At 48.0% G+C, this 26,848-nt stretch overlaps 1 protein-coding gene across 1 annotated transcript in view; it reads right to left on the minus strand.

Annotated features, from left to right (window-relative positions):
- Positions 1-26,848, minus strand: part of cdk17 (cyclin dependent kinase 17) — a 334,713-nt gene that overhangs the window by 64,280 nt on the left and 243,585 nt on the right. Inside the window, 1 exon segment of the mRNA XM_072471934.1 lies at positions 19,009-19,129. Within this exon segment, the coding sequence (XP_072328035.1) occupies positions 19,009-19,129 (121 nt within the window).

Below are 26,848 nucleotides of genomic sequence, written 5' to 3' on the forward strand. Positions count from 1 at the left end.
CGCCTTTGCTGTTTTCACCAGCCAGGTTTTTCGTTAGCCCAGTGGTGATTGCGGCTTTGAGGGTGGGGGCAGTGCAGGCAGCACTCGAGGCAAGAGGATATGTCGTTGTGGGCGTCTATTTTTCATAGGTTTGTGCCGGCAAGATTGGATGCGAGGTTCCGGGGTGGCGGCAGGTGGGGATTGAGTACTCCAGGGACTTTCTTACAGGGGTAAATGTGTGGGGCTGGAGGGGTTGGAGGAATTGGCCGATTTGCCTAAGTGGAATAGTTTCAATACTTGCAGGTTTGGGATTTCGTGAGGGAGGTGCTGGCCTTCCCGGGGTTGCTGCCTCCGGTGGTGCAAGATAAGCTTCTGTCGGAGAAGAAAATAGGGGAGGGGAAGGTGTTGAATATTTACAAGAGGGAGGGTGCCCTGGTGGAGGATATTAAGTGTAAATGGGAGGAGCTGGGAGAGGAGGTGGAGGCTGGGACATGGGCTGAGGTCTTACGGAGGGTAAATGCGTCCTCATCGTCTACGAGGTCAAGTCTCATCCAGTTTAAAGTGGTGCCCATGGCGGTGGCGAGGGCGAGCAGGTTTTTTGAGGGAGTGGAAAATAGGTGTGGGCAGTGCGGGGGGTGACCACGAATCACATCCACATGTTCTGGGCATATCCATGATCGAAGGGGCTCTGGCGGGGGTTCTCGGATGTTAGGTCCGAAATTCTGGGTGTGGGGTGGCCCCAGGTCCGGAGGTGGCGGTATTTGGTGTGTCGGAAGACCCCGGAGTGCGGGAGCAGGTTGGAGAGAGAGAGGCCAATGTATTGGCCTTTGCCTCCTTGATAGCCCAGAGACAGATTTTGTTATGTTGGCGGGTCTCGGAGCCACCGAAGGCAGGAGCGTGGATGAGTTGCTTGCCAGGGTGGCGGGGAGACAGAGGGAGAGAGAGAGAGAAGGGGGGTGGGGCTGAAAAGGGGAAGGCGGGGTGTGGATGAGGGTCAGTGTCGGGGGGGGGGGGGGGGGGCTGGAGGGTTGGGGCTGTTGGTTGTGTTGATGTGATGTTCTTTTTGATGTTCTTTTGACATTCTGTAAATTTATATTTTTGTTGAAAAGCTTTGAATAAAAATCTGAAAAAATAACTTGCCATTTTACCTGTGTGCTGTCAGTAAATTTGGCTATAATAGCCAAGTCATTGTATAGATCATAAATGGTTGATGGCACAGCACTAATCCCAGTCACACACTGGTTGCAGTTTGCCAATCTGATATAGCCCACTTAACCTGACTCTCTTCCTTGTTAGTTAGCCCATCCAGATCCATGTTAATACATTTCAGCGGCGCTTTATAGAATGAGTTTTGGAAATCCAAATACACTATGGGCGCAATTCTCAGGCCTTGTTTCACTCTTGCTCGAGCGAAACAAGGCCAGTGAATAGCGGGAGAGGGCGAAAACGAGAACCGCGCCAGGCGGTAAACAGTTTGGGATGCAACTGGCCTGCTCCCAAAGGCGAAATCGGGATCTCACCGTAGCATAGAGAGAAATCAATTATCACCACTTAAGCCCTATTTCCATACAATTAACAGGTGCCACCCCACATCCAGCAGCCTCCCGTCATTCATTGGCCTCCCCAGCAAGTGGTCACGCTGGCTCCGATTAATACAATTTTTAAAAACCGGAACCTGGCGGAAGGGCTTCTGTGGGGAGCCGAGGAGGTAAGTAGCCATCTTTGCTCACAGGCAAAGAGCCCGTGGCGCTAGGCTTGCCACCCCAGTGCTTGGCAGGGAATGGGGGCTCTCAACAGGGGGGGGGGGGGGGGAAGAAAACACCAGCTGGGGGTGAGGGACCCACTGCAGGGGTGGGTTGCCATGGGACGGCGGGGAAAGAGGTGCTGAGGGGGGCATCCGGGGGGCAACCGCACACGGCACCAGCATGCCAAACCCTGGATAGTGTGTGTCCGTTCCAGGGGTAACTCTTGTTCCTACCCGTCTGCCCCACTGACCACCCATAACACCCACCGACTGCCAAGGCCTCTGGCTGTGTGGCTGAAAGCTATTGCGAATAGGAAATTAGCAATTGTGGTTAAGTTAGCACTTCACATAACCCAAGTGGATTCCCGTGGGTGGGCGGACCATGTATCATGTGGGAGACATTGCCTAGCATCCCAATCATGCCGTGATGCCTGGACACTGTGCCTGAACAGTGCAGGAGGCAACACCACACATGCAGCAGCCAACATCCGAACACCCAGGAGATGATACACAGTTGCGGGGACATGTCCACAGGCGGAGGGTGGGTGAGTGCCAAGGGGAGGGGACCAGCGCCTGGTCCAGGTGATGTTATGAGCGGGTGTCTGAGGTACAGGGGCTGGTGAGGGGAACCCATGTGGCTGGGAGTGGGTGGGCAGGGCAGGTCGGGTTGAGGGTGTACAGGCGTCGCAGGCCGCAGGAGGCTCCACCTGAACAAGGAGACGGTGCGACACCCGTGTAATTTTGTTGCAGACTTGACACCACATGGAGGAGGCCACCCGCTCCCGGTGGCCGTCAAGGTCACCGCAATCCTGAACCTTTATGCCTCAAGGTCCTTCCAGGGCTCGAGCAGGGACCTGTGTGGCATCTCGCGGGCCACAGCCCACAGGTGCATCCGACACATCACGGATGCACCGGTTTGCCCGGGCTGAAAACTACATCAACTTTGACATGGACCAAGCCCAACCGGATCCCGTGCAGTAGATTTCTCCGCCATCGCCGGATGCCCCAGGTCCAGGGGGGTAGTGGATGGAACGCATGTTGCCCTGCGCTTACCGGACCATCTGGGAGTGCCCTACGTTAACAGAAAGTGGCCACCACCTGAAGATCATGCACGCGTGTACACACTTCTCGGGGAGTGTCCGCGACAGCTAAATCCTGGGCAGTCGGTCATCCAAAGCCTCTTCGAGGACCGCCCCAGAATGCTCTTGGAGGATAAGGATGCCCGCTGAGGACCTGGCTAATGACGCCAGTACAGAGGCCAGAGAACGAAGTGGAGGCCACAAGGAGACCCATGCGTCCACCCAGGCTGTCAGAGTGGTGAAATGGACTCAAGATGCAGTGCCGATGCCTCGTCCGCTCCGGTGGTGCACTCCAGGGTAGCCTGCTTTGTGGTGGTCTGCTTTGGGGGGATGCCTTGAGAGATGGACCACATTTTCGGAGGTCGTCCCGCTTAAGAAAGTAACATAGGCATCATACTGGTTATGCACAAGGTTGTTTATTGTGTGTAACAATTCCCATCTCTCCCGATGATGCCACCCCCTCTCCCAATACCCTCCCTCCATCCTCCCCCGGTGACCTCAGTAATCCTCGATGTGTTTTGTCTTCCTAGCTCTACCGCTACATCTAGGCGTGTCCCAGGATGCACATCAGAGATGGAAGGAGCCAGCTGTTCACCACATCCCGTGGCCTTCGATGCCCCTAGCGGGCATCATCTGGGGGCTCTGGGGCCAGAGGGCCTTGGCTCACTTGTCGGCAGCACATGCACAGCTGTGCTGCCCTGTTCCATGTGCTGTCTGCGAGACGCGGCCTCATCAAAGGGGTGAACCTCGGGGAAGCTGGTGGGCAGCTTCGCCATTCCATGGGACTGTTTCTAGTTGGCACTCAGCGCCCACTCCTCCCCCTCAGTGCCCAGAGGGCCCTGCGGTTCACCATGGGATGGCATGTCAGCTGGTTGGAGCACCAGCATCATCCGGCTCTGCTAACCCTGGTGGTTCCCCATGGTCTGTACTATCGTGTTGACGCCCTTGGCAATATTCCTCAATGACTGGGACATGCTCTGCAGCGTTTCAGCAATGCCCGACTGGGACAAGCTCCGCAGCGCCTCGGCCATTCCCATCTGAGAGCGGAACATGTCCCGCAGAACCTCATCAAGTTCAGCATGGTACTGGGTCACATACCCCAGCGAGGCGGACATTCTGTTGAGACCCTCTGCCATGGCCGTCACAGAATGCGCGACGTCTTGGGACACCTTCACTAATTGTGCCTACATCGTGCACCAGGCTCTCCAATGCGGTCGCCACCCTAGCACTGTTAGTCTCTGTGCCACACATTGCCAGCGTCGTCTCCTGCGCCCATAATCTTTGGAACTCCTCCAATCGGCTAGGGACCTGCTCAAGTCTCACTGACATCCCCCTTTGAATCACTAGGCCGCACCCTATCGACTACATCAGCTCCGCGTAAACGGCATCAGGCTGGGACCCAGCCGAATCTTGGGATCCAGCAGACCTCAGACTGCTGTCTCACCTGGGGGTTCCTGCCTCCACCTGATGTGTATCAGCAGCCGTGTGGTGCCGTGCCACCCATACGTCACTATCATACCTACTTCCAACACCCCCTCCGGCAGCGAGTTCCAGGCACCAATTACCCTCTGTACAAAAACTTCCCTTGCACATCTCCTCTAAACTTTGCCCCTCGCACCTTAAACCTATGTCCCCTATGTCTTCCATCCTGGAAAAAAGCTTCTGACTATCTACTCTGTTCATGCCCCTCATAATTTTGTAGACTATCAGGTCGCCCCTCAACCTCCATCGGTCCAGTGAGAACAAACCAAGTTTAACCAACCTCTCCTCACAGCTAATGCCCTTCTAATGCCCTCCATGCCAGGCATCCTGGTAAACCTTTTGTACCCTCTCCAAAGCCTCCACAACCTCTGGTAGGGTGGCGACCTGAATTGAACACAAGTGTGGCCTAACTAAGGTTCTATACAGCTGTAGCACAACTAGCCAATTTTTATACTAAATGCCCCGGCCGATGAAGGCAAGCATGCTGTATGACTTCTCGACTACCTTCTCCACCTGCGTTGCCACTTTCAGTGACCGGTGGACCTGTACACCCAGATCCCTTTGCTTGTCAGTACTCTTACAGGTTCTGCCATTTACTATACTTTTCCCACCTGTATTAGACTTTCCAAAATGCATTACCTCACATTTGTCCAGATTAAACTCCATCTGCCATCTCTCTTGGCAGTAATTTCCCACTCAAGAAACCTGAAGCAGTTTCCGCACTCAATGAAACAATATTTGGTCGCTCACTGTTTTAGGGGTCAGTAATGAAGTTAAGATCCACTTCTGTAATAGCAGACATATTTCACCTTTTTAAATCCTGGCTAGATAAATTCACCAATGAGATGGCCCCTTCTAGGGCAAACATGCCAATGTTAATCAAGAAAAAAAAGACTTTGCTGGCTTGGGCATGTGCGCAGGATATGGTAGCTGGATATGCTAAATGGGAAGGCCCCATGCCAAGAGACCAGCAGTACACACAAAGCTCTGATTCATGGATATGGTTAAAAGAGATATGAAAGCCTTCAGCATCAGTCATGACAAGTAGGAAACTCTGGCTGATGATCGATACAAATGGTGACACCAGCTGTGGGCAGGAGCTCATTTTTGCAACCATATGTGGTATCCGAAGCTCAAAGGAAGACACCAGCCTTGCAAAGAAAGTGTCATCCTGTACCACAGCAAGGGCTAACTTAGTGTGGGGCACATGTGGCAAACTCTGTGTTTCTAGGACCGGCTTGTTGAGTCATTAAAAGAAAGTGCAGCATAAGATTTAATCTGGCCTCAAAAGTTCTGAGACTGCACTCCCATCATCTCTCACAAATGGAAGGATGCCAACTAACCATGCCAACCATGATAAAATCTATGGGCAGCCATTGAAGGCTGAACTCCAGCAATAGAAAAACTGTCTGGCCAAGCCTGCCCTGCATTCCACATAGGATGACACCACTGTGCTCACCTTGTGCTTTTGCAGTAAGGCTTTCCACAGAACTTCATGGAAAACAAAACATTTTACTTTTTAATTGAACGTTTTGGAAAATGTCATGGTGGAACTAAAAGTAATCATAATAATACCATCTAATTTGGAATATCACTAGGTTAAAGAAAAGCAATGGTGTCACTCATGCAAATAAAATATTTTTAAAGTCAATCACAATATCATAAATCAGACCATTAAAAATGCAGCGATATACATTGTCAGAGAATTTGGTGAAAAATAATAAAACAAAATTAATGTTGTGATGAACTGAGATGTCAGTCATATTTTAGATCATGAAAAGATTGCTTAAATGCCCATTTATGGGATTTTTAATGCTCACTTTAATTAGCTTATTTCAGGATTTGATTCTCGATGTTGGGAAAGAGTCCAAATTCCTGACATGTGGATGGAAATACCATGGCGGGTCAGTCTGCTTCATTTTAGGCAGGTCATTGCAAGTAATCACTCCAACTATTTTAGAGTTTTATGTACTTACTGAAGGCTGGGTGTTAGAGAAGCATAACGTCTTTCCTATTGGTTGGATTGTCATAGCTGACTTTCATATAAAATAGCCCGAGTGCCATTGCATCTCTCATTGATGATGTTTGGTTTGAACTTGCCTTAACCAAGAAAATGTCCACCTGAAAATACATCTGGAAGCTTTATCTTCACTCATTTTAATTCCATTGATGGGAAAGTTAAGATGCAAGGTTAAAAGGAGTCAGATGCAGTTCTATATGCACGTTTTATTACAAACACTGATCTAAGTTCAGCATCATCAAGAGACTTGGTGAAATGTGAACTGAAGAGTCGGAAAGTTGAACTTGGTAGCCATGGAAAACTTACTGTATTAATCTTTTGCTGTTTCATTTTTACTGATAATAAACCAATATCCCAAGTCTGTCAGTGGCATAGTCATCTGAAGAACATGGAAAATCAGACGGCTTTGTGCCTTTTGTAATAAACAATTTTCAGCAAAGCACTGGCCTGTGTTTCCTTTTAGATTGTGCTGAAATCAGCCAAACTAGCAGAAACAGTTGGGGAATTTCAAGGGCAAATTACATCCTGTCAAATTGGCTTTCAATAATCTTCTGTGCTAGTTTACAATATGTTGTGTTGAAAGCTGGCAACACCCATAAAACTGACCACTCCCCTGGATCTAATAAATCGCTCTTGTAGCCACCTGAGTTGGCCACTTGCCGAGTTAAAATGGAGAACCATAAAGGCTGAAGGGAAATTCTGCCAACACAGGCAAAGACTAGCAAATACAGAAATCATGGGTATTGAGACCTGTGAGGAACCAGACAGCACTGAAACCAGCCGCCATCTGCATAGTAATGTGCGATTCCCAGGCACAATGGCAACAGTTAAGGTAAACAAAGCCAAGCCAGACCCCTCGGCGCCAGCAGGAGCCAAGACAAAGGAAGGCCAACGGATACTTAGGGACTGCCCAGCGATCAGGGAGCTGCCCCGAAGGGCGGGAAGCCCCTGGGGACTATAAAGTAAAACACCCAAGTTCAAATCGTCCTTCTTTGACAGGGTCACTCAGCAACTTGAACCAACCCTTGACAGTGACCTGCCTCGCTGCCTCCAACCAAGTAAATCTCAAGTCAACGCTCGCTACGAGATAGGCGCTCCGAGCTACCAGTCCATTCCAGCTTTTGAATCCTGCAGACTCAGGACCAGAACGAAAGGCCATTTGTTCTCCTGACCTGGTGGGCCAGTCCGAAGCCAAGTATAGGCCTTTTAGTGATAGGAATAGCCTAGAAAGTAGAGTTTATGCATGAGTAGTGATTTACTGTGTATAATAAATGTGTTTTGATTTGAATCTTACTAATTGGTGTGTTGAGTTATTGATCATTACTTGAACTTGAACCTCGTGGCGGTATCATCAAGATACCTGGCAACTCCAGAGCAAAGGTTAAACAAACAGAGCAAATTACGAATTAAAAGCCAACCAAAAGTTAGCAACATATTACTGGCGACATCCTGACGGGACCCGATCTAGAAGTGGCTTAACCACTCTGGGAGAACCCAAAATTTGGATTAGAAATCCAATTGGGAACAGAAAAAACCACAAGTGTTCAAGCAGTTCTGATCAATCCTCATAATTCGGAAGTGTGTTAATGCATGCGTAACTAACAGGGCTATAAGGTAAACTGATAGGTTTTTGTTGCGAAAAACTGTCGGGAGTTTGTATTCCGGAAATTAGCGAAAGCCGTACCCATAATTATAGCACCGCCTTAATACCCCTTGTTCCAAATTTTAAGAGAAGTATTCAGAGAGGAAAGATGGCAATGCAATGCCTCATGTATCCCGAAGAATTTGTGGTCGCAGCGACCAGCAGTGGAGTAGGACAGTGTCCCGTGTGGGAAGGGGAAATCAGAAAGTACCTCAAAGGGAAAGGATGGCCCCTTCGGAGCGAATTCTGTGAAAATGAGGAAACAGGTCCCGGGAGTATACAACATGCTTGATGGGAGAACCTGAGCGAAATCCATAAGAAAAGCTTGGGAAAAGCTCGCAAGCCGATGGCAATCGTGTCCTGTTTGGCACAATTGCGAGGCACAGAGGAGGTCGTTTGGATGCTCCGTAAAGAGATAGAGGAGACACATCGAGTGAGTAAGGTCGATGTGAGCGAGATAGAGAAAGAGAACCTAGAATTAAGAAGGAAGTTAGCAGCAAAGGACTGAGAGGTGGATGATACTAAGCGGGCACACCAGTCTTGTCTGGTGCACCTAAGCAGCTTCCAGACACAGTACGAAAAGGCCTATCAGGACACGCAACGTGCAGTCCTGGTAAGAGAGGAAATAGAGAAACAGGTAGAGGCATTGCAAAGGCAGTGTAGCGACCTGAAAGCAGCATTAAGAGGACTCCATACTGCCACCACGGAGCACAGACAAAGCTCACTAGATCACGCAAAGTGCTGGAAGCAGATTGCAGAACTGCAGTCGAAATCAGGATTTAAATTGTCTGGAGACTTGGGCGGAGAGATGGCAGATGGAGTTTAATCCGGACAAATGTGAGGTAATGCATTTTGGAAGGTCTAATGCAGGTAGGGAATATACAGTGAATGGTAGAACCCTCAAGAGTATTAAAAGTCAAAGAGATCTAGGAGTACAGGTCCACAGGTCATTGAAAGGGGCAACACAGGTGGAGAAGGTAGTCAAGAAGGCATACGGCATGCTTGCCTTCATTGGCCGGGGCATTGAGTATAAGAATTGGCAAGTCATGTTGTAGCTGTATAGAACCTTAGTTAGGCCACACTTGGGAGTATAGTGTTCAATTCTGGTCGCCACACTACCAGAAGGATGTGGAGGCTTTAGAGAGGGTGCAGAAGAGATTTACCAGAATGTTGCCTGGTATGGAGGGCATTAGCTATGAGGAGCGGTTGAATAAACTCGGTTTGTTCTCACTGGAACGAAGGAGGTTGAGGGGAGACCTGATAGAGGTATACAAAATTATGAGGGGCATAGACAGAGTGGGTAGTCAGAGGCTTTTCCCCAGGGTAGAGGGGTCAATTACTAGGGGGCATAGGTTTAAGGTGAGAGGGGCAAGGTTTAGAGTAGATGTACGAGGCAAGTTTTTTACGCAGAGGGTAGTGGGTGCCTGGAACTCGCTACCGGAGGAGGTATTGGAAGCAGGGACGATAGGGACATTTAAGGGGCATCTTGACAAATATATGAATAGGATGGGAATAGAAGGATACGGACCCAGGAAGTGTAGAAGATTGTAGTTTAGTCGGGCAGCATGGTCGGCACGGGCTTGGAGGGCCGAAGGGCCTGTTCCTGTGCTGTACATTTCTTTGTTCTTTGTTTGTTCTTTGCTTTCAGTTCAGAATGGATTCCAGAGCACCTTTGGATCACAGTTAGATACAGAAGACGGCCCAGATTGGGAAGAATTAAATGAGACCGCGCATAGATATGTTCAGGGAACATGTGCGCAAGGAAAGCCCCAGAAGAGAAAAGCGCCGCAACCTCCCACAGAGCAGATAGTTCAGGCACCAATAAATCCATTAACCATCCACCGCACAGTCACATCGGAAGGAGACACGGAATTCCTGTACACGACCCCCTTAACCGTGACCCAATTACGGGACGCGTGCGAGAAAATCACACCGTTCTTCCCACCTCAGACCCCCACCACTTTTTTGCTAGAGTAAAGCAGCAGGCGACCATGTACGGCCTGGACGAGCGTGAGCACATGAAGCTCACAGTTTTGAGTTTAGACCCTTCGGTCGTAGCAGCCCTTCCCGACCCACAGAACGTAGGAGGAGGCACCCTTGCAGAGATGCATGCAGCGATCCTAGACGTGATCGGCTACAACAGAGGTGACCCCGTAGAAGACCTGAATAAGTGCAGGCAGAAAAAGACGGAACACCCCACAGCGTTTGCTGGACGCCTGTGGATTCGATTCACAGCAGTTCTTGGAAATTTAGAACGCGCCCATTTGTCCCAAGACGGTATGGCCAAATGGACCCGGACCCTTATCTTCCATGCCACAGAGGCAGGACAAAAAGCTTGTACGAATTATGACCCCTCAGAGGAAGCCCACAATGAGAAATGGGTTTTAAAAAGATTGTCCCGCACCTGGGAGCAGTCTGTACGAAACAAACCCGCAGTTAGGAAACCAGAGGAACAACAGGCAGAAGCAGGCATCCAAGCGGTGAAATCGCACCAGAACCCCGCATGGGTGAACGAAGGCAGGAACAGCCCCCCACAAAAGCCACAGGAGTGTTACAACTGTGGACAGTTAGGACACTTTGCACGAGAATGCAATGCCCCACGAAAGCCACAGAGCGCCCAGCAGGCAGGCACTCTGAATAATAGGACAGAGCCCATACATAGTGTGAGCACCCGTTCATACCAGACGGACCTGAACGGAACGGACTGACGGTGTTTGGGCTCCCCCAGTTGGGTCTGCGACACCCTTTGGGATAGGTCCGGCCGACCAGTAGTTGCAGCAAAGATACGGGGACAGCCCATCGAATTTCTCTGGGACACAGGAGGGTCCCACACTACAATCAATTCCTCCACCATATTCCAGAAAGACACGTGGCCCACTACAGCCACCATCACCCTCAGCGGCTTCACAGCCCACTCACAGCAGGGACACATCACAGCCCCTGTACCTATTCAAATCGGCAACGTCACCACCAAGCACCCCATAGTATTAGTCGACCTGCCGCACACAGAACACATTTTGGGAATCGATTTTATGAATTCCGACAACCTGTCCTTTGATCCAGTCAACCAATGTGTTTGGAAAATGGCAAAATCCGCAAGAGCCCCCGCAACGCTCACAATAGGGGAATACACAAACAAGATTAGCGCAGTCGGCGAATTTTGGTTTGACCTGATCACAATTAGCAGACAAGCAAGTTAGGGCAGTTCTGCAGAAGCACAGGACAGCATTCGCGACCCACAAACTCGACTGTGGCCGGATGACTGGTTCCGTTCAAATCACAGTACCTGACCCTAGACCCCAAAAGCAATACGGATTCCCCCAAGAGGCAGAGGGAGAAATCGCAAAAGTTATCGACAGCTTATTAGAGCAGGGCATACTCAGATCAGTAGCCTCCACTAATAATGCCCCGATTTGGCCAGTGAGAAAGCCCGATGGATCACGGCGACTGACCATCGATTACCGGGAACTCAGCAAAGACACCCCCGCAGCAGCCCCCACGGTAGCCACAAGTCCCGAGACCATGCTCAAACAGGGACTCGACTCACAATACTTTACGGTTTTGGATGTCAGTAATGGATTCTGGTCCATTCCATTGGCAAAAGCGTGCCAATACAAATTTGCCTTCACTTTTAAAAATCAGCAGTACACGTGGACATGCCTTCCACAAGGATTCCGCAACTCCCTCTCCATTTTCCACCGACAGCTGGCAAATGGTTTGTCAAAATTTTCTCGCCCCTAATGTCTGGTCCAGTATGTGGACGACATATTACTGCAGACAGACACCAAGGCAGAGCACATCGAGCTTCTCGCCGAACTCCTACAGAAAATTGGTTGCAAAGTAAACCCCAAAAAGGCCCAGATATTGGAAAACAAAGTGATATATTTGGGTACGATTATCACGCACGGTAAACCCGAGATCGAGCACAAAAGAATTGTCTCGATTGCCAAATTGCCCCTTCCCCAGAATGTTTCAGCCCTCCGGTCGTTTTTAGGACTGGTTGGCTACTGCCGAAACCACATTGACGGTTTCGCCAGCAAGGCAGCACCCCTCTTGGAACTCCTAAAGAAAGGAGCCCCTTGGGAATGGCTTCCGCAGAATACGGCTGCTGTGAATGCTTTGAAAAGAGCCCTCATTGCAGCCCCCGCACTACAGGTTCGAGACCCGCTTTCCCCCTACGCTATAGAGATAGCTAGCACAGACCGCACCCTTTCGGCCCTGCTCCTCCAGGAACGGCACGAACAATTAAGACCCGTGGCTTACGCCTGCAGACTTTTAGATCCTGTGGAGCAGGGATTTTCGGCCTGTGAAAGGCACCTGCTCGCAGTTTTCTGGGCGGTTCAGTATTTTTCCTACATAACCGGACTAAACCCCATCACAATCCTCATGGAACACACCCCCACCCAATTTTTACTTAACTGACGACTCAAGGACGGTACAGTTAGCCAAATTAGAGCAGCTAGATGGATCCTTCTTTTGCAGGGACGGGACATCACTGTTAAGCGGACCAAGACCCACACTTTCTTAGCCGATAACCTTCAGTACCCAGGCACCCCCCACGAATGTGAAATCATCTCACCGCTGCACAACACAGGCCCCTTTATTGCGAAAACCCCCCCCAGAAAGATAGGTATTTCACCGCAGAGCCCCCAGCACACAGATACGTGCGAACCTTTAAGAATATATGTGGATGGTTCTTCCACTATATTAGACGGGAAGCGCATTACAGGATGCGGCATATATGTCGAGGACGCACAGGGATGCGCCCTATAAGAAATATCACTAAAGCTACCAGGCCACTTAGGCACGCAGGCGGCAGAACTAGCAGCCGTGGCGTACATTGTGGATCACCCAGATTCCTTCCCCAGCCCAGCAGACATATACTCAGACAGCCTCTATGTCTGCAACAGCTTTACAGAATTCCTACCCCGGTGGAAAGCAAAAGGATTTGTTTCCGCAGATGGAAAACCCCTCCCTTCAGCCCCATTGCTCCACCACATTTTAGAAAAGGCACAGAACAGGACATTCGGAATTGTCAAAGTTCGCAGTCACCGCCGTTCCTACCCCCCTGGAAATGTAAAAGCCGACGTACTGGCAAAAGCAGGTTCCAGGCATTGATATTTTTGGACACCCCCCGAAAGCGCACCAGTGAATGCAGTTCAGGTCTCGCAGACTGATATTGAGGATTTAGTGCAGGCCCAGAAGCAGGATAGCAATCTCAGGGAGATTTTAAAAGGAAGCTTTCCAGCCCCATACAATCGGTTTAAAAATGCACTGACCACATATGACGATGTGATCCTAAAAGACACCCTGAACAGGACAGGAATCAGCTCATTTGTTTATTCCATGACAGTCATGGACATCAGGGAATTGATCCCACTATAGCCCACCTCTGGCAGCTCTGTTGGTGGCCAAGTTTAAAAGAAGACGTAACGCACTACATTGAGAATTGCCTTATCTGTGCCCAGAACAATCCGGACAGATATGCAAAGAAAGCTCAACTTAGTCACACCCGCCCCGTTAACGGCCCTGGACTAACCTCCAGATCGATTTTATGGGACCATTGCCCCCTTGCAGGAATGGTTACAAATACGTATTAGTCGTCATAGACACTTTTACGAAATTGGTAGAGGCATTCCCACCCCGAACTAACACGGCAAAGATCACAGCCAAGATCTTAACCCACCCCACCTTTACGAGATGGGGACTCCCCCGCAGCATTGAATCCGACCAAAGTTCGCATTTTACGGGACGTGTCATGAAGTACGTCCTCACGATATTTGGCATTACCCAAAAATTCCACATCGGATACCACCCCCAGTCAAGTGGTATCGTGGAGCGCATTAATCGGACCCTAAAATCAACCCTCAGAAAAATGGTCCAACAGAACAACACCACTTGGGATTCAGTCCTCCCTTTTGCGTTGATGTTTTTGAGAAATACCGTCTCAACATCCACAGGTTACACCCCACACACTCTCATGACCGGACGCCCCATGAAAGGCACAGAATTTTTATTAGGATTGGACTTGACCAGCCCCGAAGTGACGGCCCTCACACATGAGAACGCAGTAAAGCAGTTAGTGGAAAATGTAAAAACGGTTCAGCTAGCAGCCGCAGTAAGATTAGGTACACGGAAGAAACAGAGCAAGGCTTGTTTCGACAAAACAGTGCATGCGACCGAGTTTGAGGTAGGATAGCAGGTCATGCTCTCAATTTACAACCCCAGCACATTCCTATCACCAAAGTATTTGGGTCCGCACTCCATTGCGGACAAAGTAAGCCCCTGCGTCTACAAAATTAAGTACCCGAACGGAAGACTGCGTGGTTCCATATTAACCAGCTTAAGGCATACGGCCCACATTCCAACCATGCACATCACATCATGCTCGACGCAGCAGACCACACCCCACCCACACCCAACGTATCTCTACCATCTCCCAACACGCCCACCACATCCACGGACTCGCCCTCAACTCCACCCCAGACCTCTGGACTCCTCCCCGGAACGCCCACAAACAGCAGCAGCAGCGACAGCGACTGTGACTCAGACAATAGCCAAAGCACGCCTCCCTACTATCCCCAGGCAACAGGACCCACACCCAGCGAATCTGACCACGATTTGAGTGATCCCTTCCTCATCACTTTCCTCAAGAAACCCCACCAAAGAACACCGCCCAACGATTACGACCCCGACTCCGTCCCCACAGAATTAGACACCACCTTTTGGCACCAAGATAACTCATACAGGCTCGTCCGGATCGACCCCAAATCGCACCATGCAGCCCTATCAGCCCTTATACATTCGAGAGTATAGCATCCGGGAATAGATGACGACTTTGAGTCTGACTCCCAAAGCGAGAACCCTTTTGCGACCCTGTTCGCAACTGATAACTGAGGTGTCCAGATGATGTTTTAAAAAGGAACCGCTTGGGAGAAAACGGTGTCCTTTCTGATGGAACCTGCAGCATGTTTAATGTTGTTTGTAGTGGTATTGTTAAATGTTGTACGTAAGATCGGAAAGTTTTTCCACAGCCCCACGCCTTATTTGTCTGCAGAAACCTTTGAGAACTTGCCAGCACACTCATCGGCCGAAACCGCCGAGAGCTTGCCATACCCCCGTTCATAACTGCTCTTCTGGTTCGAAGGTAGAACCAATATGGCAACCCCCCGCGATGACTACATTTTTTGCCCGTTCTTCTCGGTTGCTCAGGCAGTGGAGAAACGGCATTGGTCTCCGCCCTGCCTGAGGACCCCCACTCTGGTCAGCTACGCTCGGGTAGAGCACACACGGCATTGGTCGCCGTCCTACCCGGGGATTCCATCCAATTCTTACCCGTCGCGGCCCATACGCACCTCATTTCGGCACTTTTGGTTCAAAAAGGTATGTTTTGTTTTCAGGCGACCCTTAGGTTGCCATCCCTATGCTATTTACATCCTCAAACATTTGGATGGTAAATCGCACAGCCTGCGAGACAGCTTGCACTGTTTCAGTATTTTTAAGTGTGTCTTGTCCTGAATATTCGGTTTAAAAAATAAATAAATAAATAAGGGAGTCAAACATGGTGACAAATTGTAAAGGGAGAATTGGCACAAAAGGACAGACATACACTAACAGACGAGATATTAAACCAAGATAGTAACAGACACTATGCTTGATCCCACAGAACCCCAGAAGCTCCAGTAAAAGAGACGAAACGGAAAGGAAGAGAAGAGAAGAGAAAGAAGAAGACAACAATGAAGACGGCATACGTGTTTTTCGTCATAATGTGTATCCGGTTGCGCACGAACGCGAACCCCCTGACCCCAACCACCCCAGCCGTAAATGATTCACTTCCCCATAGCACCCAGAGCCCAGTAACAGGCAACACCACACCATCATGGTGTGATAAGCTCATAACGTGGTACTCCCTTTCCTAAGTAGTCGAATCCCTATTAGTGTTGGCGATACTCTACAGCATCGTGCAGACTATCTGCATGAGGAAATGGAGAAGGAGAGCCGACCGCGCTCGCACCCCGGTATTCAGAATAAGATCCACTATGTTCAGTCAAACCCAGGACCCCGAACCCCTCGATCTATAATAAAGGACATTCGTTTGCGTTCTTCTATAAATAAAGAAATGGAAAGATTGTACAACCCTGTGCTTGACTGCCAAGCCAGGAAAAATGTAAATGCTATTATTTTTGTATTGTTTAGGAAGTTAATATGACTGAATGTTTTAGTGAGTGCAGTGTATTGAGGACAGTTAGAGGACAGTTAGAGGTTACAAAATTTTGTAACGCATGTCCCTGTTTTGACATAGCGCCAGTTAGAATGTTAGTTAACATTTTTCTTGCATAGTTATGGTCAGTGTAGATGCCATAGAAGAGTGCTCGCCGGGTCAGGGAATGAAGACAAAGCAGTTATGTGATCCTTCACGCTTCGCGTTAGGATCACAAGGAGGGTGTGTAGCCACCCGAGGTGGCTACTTCCCGACTTAAAATGGAGAACCACAAAGGCTGAAGGGAAATTCAGCCAACACAGGCAAAGACTAGCAAATACAGAAATCATGGGTATTGAGACATGTAAGGAACCAGACAGCACTGAAACCAGCAGCCATGCGCATAGTAATGTAGCAGCCATCTACATAGTAATGTGCGATTCCCAGGCACAATGGCAACAGTTAAGGTAAACAAAGGCAAGCCAGACCCCTTGGAGCCAGCAGGAGCCAAGACAAAGGAAGGCCAACGGACACTTAGGGACCGCCCAGCGATCAGGGAGCCGCTCCAGCATTGGAGAAATTGATCCACGTGATCGGAAAGTAGTCCAATCACTTGGAACCAGGTACGGGGTCCGCCCCGAAGGGCGGGAAGCCCCTGGGGACTATAAAGTAAAACTCCCAAGTTCAAATCGTCCTTCTTTGCAGGGTCACTCAGCAACTTGAACCAAACCTTGACAGTGACCTGCTTCGCTGCCTCCAACCAAGTAAGTCTCAAGTCAACGCTCGCTACGAGATAGGCGCTCCTAGTTACCAGTCCATACCAGCTTTTGAATCCTGCAGACTCAGGACCTGAACGAAAGGCCATTTGTTCCCCTGACCTGGTGGGCCAGTCCGAAGCTAACTATAGGCCTTTTAGTGATAGGAATAGTCCAGAAAGTAGAGTTTATGCATGAGTAGTGATTTACTGTGCATAATAAATGTGTTTTGATTTGAATCTTACTGATTGGTATGTTGAGTTATTGATCATTACTTGAACTTGAACCTCGTGGCGGTATCATAAAAATACCTGGTGACTCTAGAGCAAAGGTTGTTATTGAAAATATGGAAAGATGTGTCATTTGAAACATGGAAGTCTGGCAATATCTGGTCTGAGAGAAACGTGAGAGAATACAGGGCAAGATCCCACAAAGGGTTAACAGCAGCTGCCAGGGAAGGATTGTAAAATGTAGATAACCTTGGTCAAGCACGCTTAGCAAACAAGACAAACAGGATTTTGAATGAAGCCAAAAACAATGGCTCACACCTTCATTGAAAGTAACTATCTTAGTAAGGAGTTGAAAAAGAATGGATGAGGTTCAGTTGAATTTGGTGAGAATTCTAGGTGTGAAAGGTTGCTAATACCAGGTAAATTAAAGAAAACTGGAGACTATCAGTCTACGAGAAACATAATTTCAAGCCAAAATTGAGCTGAGGACACAATTGGAAAATAAAACTATAGAAATGACAGGAATTAAAATTCACACCTCTATTGAAACCAAAGCATTTTGAACACACAAAGGAAACAATGTAATCAGATCTATGAGATGAGGTTATGTCAAAATGAATACTTAGTTGGATTAGAATGTTTAGATCAAAGAAACGTTTTACAATCAAAGAGAATCAAGAGTTACTTTACAATAAGGTCATAAAAACTAGATAACGGAGAAATATATAAAAGCTCAGAGATAGCCAGCAGAGCCAGCTCTCATAGCTCGGTACATGGGAAAGATAGGGCACAGCAACCGAGCTCATCAGCGAATACATCTAGATTTTAAAAAGATTGATTGTCAAGTTGGGCCTGAAGGTCCCTTCAACCAACCAGAAGGATCCAGAAGCAAGATCCTTTTACTTTTCTGTAAAGACAGTGATTGCATCTTTTAAAAATAAAAAATATAATAAAATAACTTTAAAGTTTTGTCCTGAAACAGTGGTTATAAGCCTACTTTACTTACTTAGAACGCAGGACCCAAGATATCAATGCTACTGAGGGGTAAGTAGGTAAAATTTTTCAGTGAAGGTATGGGTTATACCGGGAGATAACTTGAAAATATAGTTTGACCTGAATAGCACCCACTGAAGCCTGTATCGGAGTCGGGGAGTGAGAATTCCTGTTCACTATTTAGAATATCAACCCTTTTTTTGGTATAGGGCGAATTCGAATAGTGGTGTTTTTAACTTCAAGGTTAAACAAACAGAGCAAATTACGAATTAAGAGCCAACCAAAAGTTAACAACACTCTGATAAGATTCCATTAATTGCACCCATTTCTGAGCTTTTGTGGAAGCGTTTATTTTAGGCAGAATAGCACTAGTAGGTACCAGAATATTTTTTTGTTAATTCACTGAGAAACTGCTTATTGTACATCAATGTAATGAGTAATGAGTCTAGTTTTTAAGAGCTTTTTCAGTTGTTTAAAATAGGGTTACAGTGGATTTAAAAGACTGATTAGAAATGTTTTTATAATAAACTCATTTTCAGCTAATCAATGAAACTGCACCAGCTTGCCATCTTAAAAATAAAATACTGTGGATCTGAAATAAAACTAGAAAGTGCTGGAAAAACTCAGCAGGACTGGCAGCATTTGTGGAGTGAGAAACAGAGTTAATGTTTCAAGTCCGATATGGATCAACTTCTGAACAATTCCGATGTTCCAATAGGATTCCTCTTCGGTGCTTTGGAACTCTTCATAAGGGAGGAAAGGACTGGAATATGAGAATGGTCCTTTTACTAAATACAAGAGACCCCTAAAATTGTAAGATATTCTCTCCACAATCCTGCAGCCCCCCCCCAAAAAAAGTTTGAACCAGAGTCAATTACACATACCACATGTCGATCTGTGTTGAATATTCTGAAGAGCCCAAGAGTACATCTGGAGGCCTGTACCACAAAGTTACAACTTCATTTGAGTATGTCTTTGTAGGAACTGACTTGGCTCTTGCCAAACCTGCAAAGGAAAGAAGTTTTAATGTTTGATATGATGAATTATACATCTGAAAATGCAAAATGGTATATTTAAATAAAACTCATTACGCGCAAATGCAAAATAATCTTAGTCAGCCAAAATTGAAAACCACATTTTTTTGACAGACCAATAAACAAAGAACAAAGAAAAGTACAGCACAATAACAGGCCCTTTGGCCCTCCAAGCCTGCACCGACCATGCTGCCCGTCTAAACTAAAATCTTCTGCACTTCCGGGATCCGTATCCCTCTATTCCCATCCTATTCATGTATTTGTCAAGATGCTGCTTAAACGTCACTGTCGTCCCTGCTTCCCCCACCTCCTCGGACAGCGAGTTCCAGGCACCCACTACCCTCTGTGTAAAAAAACTTGCCTCATACATCTCCTCTAAACCTTGCCACTCGCACCTTAAACCTATGCCCCCTAGTAATTGACCCCTCTACCCTGGGAAAAAGTCTCTGACTATCCACTCTGTCTATGCCCCTCACAATTTTGTAGACCTCTATCAGATCGTCCCTCGACTTCCTTCGTTCCAGTGAGAACAAACCAAGTTTATTCAACCTCTCCTCATAACTAATGCCCTCCATACCAGGCAACATCCTGATAAATCTCTTCTGCACCCTCTCGAAAGCCTTCTGGTAGTGTGGCGACCAGAATTGAACACTATACTCCAAGTGTGGCCTAACTAAGGTTCTATACAGCTGCAACATGACTTGCCAATTCTTATACTCAATGCCCCGGCCAATGAAGGCAAGCATGCCGCATGGCGTCTTGACTACCTTCTCCACCTGTGTTGCCCCTTTCAGTGACCTGTGGACCTGTACACCAAGATCTCTCTGACTGTCAATACTCTTGAGGATTCTGCCATTCACTGTGTATTCCCAACTTGTTATAGACCTTCCAAAATGAATTACCTCACATTTGTCCGGATTAAACTCCATCTGCCATCTCTCCGCCCAAGTCTCCAAACAATCTAAATCCTGCTGTATCCTCTAACAGTCCTCTTCGCTATCCGCAATTCCACCAACATTTGTGTCGTCCGCAATCAGACCAGTTACATTTTCATCCAAAATATTTATATGTACTACGAAAGCAAAGGTCACAGCACTGAATCCTGCAGAACACTATGAGTCACAGCCCTCCAATCAGAAAAGCAACCTTCCATTGCTACTCTCTGCCTTCTATCACCTAGCCAGTTCTGTATCCATCTTGCCAGCTCACCTCTGATCCAGTGCGACTTCACCTTTTGTCCCAGTCTGCCATCAGGGACCATAAGACATAGGAGCGGAAGTAAGGCCATTCGGCCCATCGAGTCCACTCTACCATTCAATCATGGCTGATTTCAACTCCATTTACCCGCTCTCTTATCCATAGCCCTTAATTCCTCGAGAAATCAAGAATTTATCAGCTTCTGTCTTAAAGACACTCAACGTCCCGGCCTCCACCGCCCTCTGTGGCAATGAATTCCACAGACCCACCACCCTCTGGCTGAAGAAATTTCTCCTCATCTCAGTTCTAAAGTGACTCCCTTTTATTCTAAGGCTGTGCCCCCGGGTCCTAGTCTCCCCTGCTAACGGAAACAACTTCCCTACGTCCACCCTATCTAAGCCATTCATTATCTTGTAAGTTTCTATTAGATCTCCCCTCAACCTCCTAAACTCCAATGAATATAATCCCAGGATCCTCAGACGTTCATCGTATGTTAGGCCTACCATTCCTGGGATCATCCGTGTGAATCTCTGCTGGACCCGCTCCAGTGCCAGTATGTCCTTCCTGAGGTGTGGGGCCCAAAATTGCTCACAGTATTCTAAATGGGGCCTAACTAATGCTTTATAAAGCTTCAGAAGTACATCCCCGCTTTTATATTCCAAGCCTCTTGAGATAAATGACAACATTGCATTTGCTTTCTTAATTACGGACTCAACCTGCAAGTTTACCTTTAGAGAATCCTGGACTAGGACTCCCAAGTCCCTTTGCACTTCAGCATTATGAATTTTGTCACCGTTTAGAAAATAGTCCATGCCTCTATTCTTTTTTCCAAAGTGCAAGACCTCACACTTGCCCACGTTGAATTTCATCAGCCATTTCTTGGACCACTCTCCTAAACTGTCTAAATCTTTCTGCAGCCTCCCCACCTCCTCCATACTACCTGCCCCTCCACCTATCTTTGTATCATTGGCAAACTTAGCCAGAAAGCCCCCAGTCCCATCATCTAGATCGTTAATATATAAAGAGAACAGCTGTGGCCCCAACACTGAACCCTGCGGGACACCACTCGTCACCGGTTGCCTTCCCGAAAAAGAACCTTTTATCCCAACTCTCTGCCTTCTGCCTGACAGCCAATCGTCAATCCATGTCAGGACCTTCACTCGAATACCATGGGCCCTTATTTTACTCAGCAGTCTCCCGTGAGGCACCTTATCAAAGGCCTTTTGGAAGTCAAGATAGATAACATCCATTGGCTCTCCTTGGTCTAACCTATTTGTTATCTCTTCAAAGAACTCTAACAGGTTTGTCAGGCACGACCTCCCCTTACTAAATCCATGCTGACTTGTCCTAATCCGACCCTGCACTTCCAAGAATTTAGAAATCTCATCCTTAACAATGGATTCTAGAATCTTGCCAACAACCGAGGTTAGGCTAATTGGCCTATAATTTTCCATCGTTTTCCTTGTTCCCTTCTTGAACAGGGTGGGTTACAACAGTGATTTTCCAGTCCTCTGGGACTTTCCCTGACTCCAGTGACTTTTGAAAGATCATAACTAACGCCTCCACTATTTCTTCAGCTATCTCCTTTAGAACTCCAGGATGTAGCCCATCTGGGCCTGGAGATTTATCAATTTTCAGACCTCTTAGTTTCTCTAGCACTTTCTCCTTTGTGATGGCTACCATATTCAACTCTGCCCCCTGACTCTCCGGAATTGTTGGGATATTACTCATGTCTTCTCCTGTGAAGACTGACGCAAAGTACTTATTTAGTTCCTCAGCTATTTCCTGGTCTCCCATCACTAGATTACCAGCGTCATTTTGGAGCGGCCCAATGTCTACTTTTGCCTCCTGTTTGTTTTTAATGTATTTAAAGAAACTTTTACTATCATTCCTAATGTTACTGGCTAGCCTACCTTCATATTTGATCCTCTCTTTCCTTATTTCTCGCTTTGTTATCCTCTGTTTGTTTTTGTAGACTTCCCAATCTTCTGACTTCGCACTACTCTTTGCCACATTATAGGCTTTCTCTTTTGCTTTGATGCAATCCCTAACTTCCTTTGTCAGCCATGGCTGCCTAATCCCCCCTCTGATAACCTTTCTTTTCTTTGGGATGAACCTCTGTACTGTGTCCTCAATTACTCCCAGAAACTCCTGCCATTGCTGTTCTACTGTCTTTCCCACTAGGCTCTGCTCCCAGTCGATTTTCGTCAGTTCCTCCCTCATGCCCCTGTAGTTACCTTTATTTAACTGTAACACCTTTACATCTGATTCTACCTTCTTTCTTTCAAATTGGAGATTGAATTCTACCATATTATGATCACTGCCGCCTAAGTGTTCCCTTACTTTAAGATCTTTAATCAAGTCTGGCGCATTACATAACACTAAGTCCAGAATGGCCTGTTCCCTCGTGGGCTCCATCACAAGCTGTTCCAAAAAGCCCTCCTGCAAACATTCAATGAATTCCCTTTCCTTGGGTCCACTGGCAGCATTATTTACCCAGTCCACCTGCATATTGAAGTCCCCCATGATCACTGTGACCTTGCCTTTCTGACATGCACTTTCTATTTCGTGGTGCATTTTGTGCCCCTGGTCCTGACCACTGTTAGGCGGCCTGTACATAACTCCCATTATGGTTTTTTTGCCTTTGTGGTTCCTCAACTCTACCCGCACAAACTCCACATCATCTGACCCTATGTCGTTTAGTGCTATTGATTTAATTTCATTCCTAATTAACAAGGCAACCCCGCCCCCTCTGCCCACCTCTCTGTCTTTTCGATAAGTTGTGAATCCCTGGATGTTTAAATGCCAGTCCTGAACCCCCTGCAACCACGTCTCTGTGATGCCTACCACATCATACCTGCCAGTCACAATCTGGGCCACAAGCTCATCTACCTTGTTCCGTACACTGCGCGCATTTAAATATAGCACCTTTAATTCTCTATTGACCGTCCCTTTTTGTTTTCTTAGTGTGGTGGACCTTGGTTTACTGAGCCTTTCCATATACTCTGTCAGATTTTGTGGGATGGAGACTATCGTAACCTCTCCTGAGTTCTGTCTTTTCGTGCTTTTTTGTATTCTTAAGCAGCTACGTTTCCCACTGATTACTTCACCTCTTGGTTCCCTGACTTTCCCTTCCCCCCCCAATCTCTAGTTTAAAGTCCTATTGACCACCCTATTTACTCTTTTCGCCAGAACACTGGTCCCAGCTCGGTTCAGGTGGAGACCATCCCAACGGTATAGGTCCCCCCTGTCCCAAAACTGATGCCAGTGTCCCAGCAAAAGGAACCCCTCTTTCCCACACCACTCTTTCCTTGTCAAAGGCTTACTGAAGTCCATATAGACAACATCCACTGCCCTACCTGCATTAATCATCTTTGTGACCTTCTCGAAAAACTCTATCAAGTTAGTGAGACACAACCTCCCCTTCACAAAACCGTGCTGCCTCTTGCTAATATGTCCACTTGCTTCCAAATGGGAGTAGATCCTGTCTCGAAGAATTCTCTCCAGTAATTTCCCTACCACTGACGTAAGGCTCACCGGCCTGTAGTTTCCTGGATTATCCTTGCTACCCTTCTTAAACAAAGGAAAAACATTGGCTATTCTCCAGTCCTCCGGGACATCACCTGAAGACAGTGAGGATCCTAAGATTTCTGTCAAGGCCTCAGCAATTTCCTCTCTTGCCTCCTTTAGTATTCTGGGTAGATCCCATCAGGCCCTGGGGACTTATCCACCTTAATATTTTTCAAGACGCCCAACACCTTGTCTTTTTGGATCTCATTGTGACCCAGGCTATCTACACACCCAGCTGCAGACTTAACATCCACCAATTCCTTCTCTTTGGTGAATACTGATGCAAAGTATTCATTTAGTACCTCTCCCATTTCCTCTGCCTCCACCCATAGATTCCCTCCCCTGTCCTTCAGTGGGCCAACCCTGTCCCTGACTACCCTCTTGCTTTTTATGCACGTGTGGAAAGCCATGGGACTTTCCTTAACCCTATTTGCCAATGACTTTTTGTGACCCCTTTTAGCCCTCCTGACTCCTTGCTTAAGTTCCTTCCTACTTTCCTTATATTCCACACAGGCTTCGTCTGTTCCCTGCCTTCTAGACCTGACAAATGCCTCCTTTTTCTTTCTGACGAGGCCTACAATATCTCTCGTTATCCAAGGTTCCTGAAATTTGCCATATTTATCCTTCTTCCTCACAGGAACATGCCGGTCCTGAATTCCTTTCAATTGACATTTGAAAGCATCCCACATGTCAGACGTTGATTTACCCTCAAACATCCGCCTAAGGGTCTCCCGGGTCATCGGAGGCCCCTGGGTGATCAGGGACAAGACAGGGTGACTCCCTGGCGCACCCCCCACCCCCCCACCGAACATGGACAGCATGGGAGCACCAGTGGCTCGCACTGTGGCTTCACAGCACCAGGGTCCCAGTTTCGGTTCCCCGCTGGGTCACTGTCTGTGCAGAGTCTGCAAGTTCTGTTCGTGTCTGCGTGGGTTTCCTCCGGGTGCTCCGGTTTCCTCCCACAGTCCAGAGATGTGCAGGTTAGGTGGATTGGCCATGCTAAATTGCCCTCAAGTGTCCAAAAAGGTTAGATGGGGTTATTGGGTTTTGGGGATAGGGTGGAAGTGAGGGCTTAAGTGGGTCAGTGCAGACTCGATGGGCCAAATGACCCCCTTCTGCACTGTATGTTCAATGGGCACCTTGGCATTGCCCAGTTGGCACTCTGACACTGCCCAGGTGGCAGTACATGGGTGCCCAGGTGGTACTGCCAAGGGTCAGGGCTCGAAGGGGCCATGCCCATGAAAGGAAGAGTGGGGTATGAAGGTTGGGGGGGCGTTCAGGGCAGGTAAGTTGAGGCCTCTGGGAGTTTAGTGGGGGGGGGGGGGGGGGAAAGAGATGACGGGTAGGGCTCCTGGAGGGGATGGGGCCTGTAAGGGATTGTGAAGAGGGGGGGCCCACGGACCGCATAGCGGGTGTCCTCACTTGAGGGGTGTGGGGGACTGTGTGTGCGCGGGATTACATTGTCCATGGGTCTTGGGGGTGGGGGAAACACCCACAAGCTCACATAGATTGGGGCACCCTTTCAAAATGGCGGCCTGATTTCTGAGATCAGCTCCCCAGTGCTGAAAACGTGTGGGCTAAATTGGGGAGAAACTCCCCAGGGCCCAATAAGGTGACTCAGTGTCATTTGATAGCGATGGGGAATGGGAAACTCCCTGCAGAATCCCCTACAAATGAATTTGGTACAGTTAAATTCTGGCATATTTTTAACTCAAAGGAATTAAAACCTTAATTTGCATTTTTCTTTCCAAATGAGCAATTTTATATTTTGAGGAAGGTAAATTTAAATTTCGTATTGGGCATCTGGAGGGTGGTAACCTTTAGCCAACCTAAAATTTTGCTTCCAAACAAAACAAACCAGCTTGATAAACTCCCTTAGTTCCATTTATTTAAAAAGTTCGTGCAATATACATGCCAACTAAGTAATATTTCCTGGGTGGCAGGGTGGTGCAGTGGTTAGCACTGCTGCCTCACGGCGCTGAGGACCTAGATTCGATCCCGGCCCCTGGTTACTGTCCGTGTGGAGTTTGCACATTCTCCCCATGTCTGGGGACTTCCCGTGGTGGCCATGGAGTAAGTGGTCACACACAAAGCAGCTCCGGCTCAAAGGCATTGATTTGAGCTCTTTTTACGCGGAAATGGGGAACTTTTAACGGGAAAGAGTAGCTGGAGGTGTGGAGGAGAAGTTACCGCCTGGGACTGGCATGACTGCTGGATATCAGACCTGGCAGAAGAAGGTTAAAGACCTGGCCAAGGAACTGGAAGAGATCTACAATAATTGGAAAGATGGCGGAGGGCGAAGGGTTGTCGCATGCTGGAAAGCCCCAGGTGGAGCAGCTGATGACGTTCATCAGAGGAGTTCCACCAGCAACGAAAGGAGATGCAGGAAGACCAATCGAAGGCGTGGTTGCACCCAAGAAAGGATGGATGGAGGGAGTTGAGAAGTGCTTGAAGGCACAGGGGTCACAGATCCAGGAGATGGAGAGGGTGATGTCTAACCACAATGATTGGGTGGTGGCATTGGAGGTGAGGTTTCTGGGGGACCTTTGCAAGTCGCTAAGGGCAACGGTGGATAAACAGAGTAGATCTAGAAGGCAGAACCTGCGTACCTTGTTGGCCTGAAGGGGAGGAAAGCACGAGTTCATCGAGATTTATCTCAAGGATGTTGGTCGGGCTGGCGGAAGGGGATGCTGGACAAGGTCCCAGAGGTGGATGGAGTGCACAGATCTCTCAGGCAGAAGCCAAGAGCGGGGGAGCCGCCGGGGCAGCGATTGTGAGGCTCCTTAAGTTTGTGGAGAAGGAGAAGATCCTGCAGGAGGTCATGGGGAAGCAGAACTGCGAATGGGAGGGGAACAAGGTCCGAATCTATCAGTATATTGGAGGTGGAGCTGGCGAAATGGCACGCTGGGTTCAACAAGGCCAA

Source organism: Scyliorhinus torazame, chromosome 13, assembly GCF_047496885.1.
Source record: "Scyliorhinus torazame isolate Kashiwa2021f chromosome 13, sScyTor2.1, whole genome shotgun sequence".
NCBI lineage: Eukaryota > Metazoa > Chordata > Chondrichthyes > Carcharhiniformes > Scyliorhinidae > Scyliorhinus > Scyliorhinus torazame.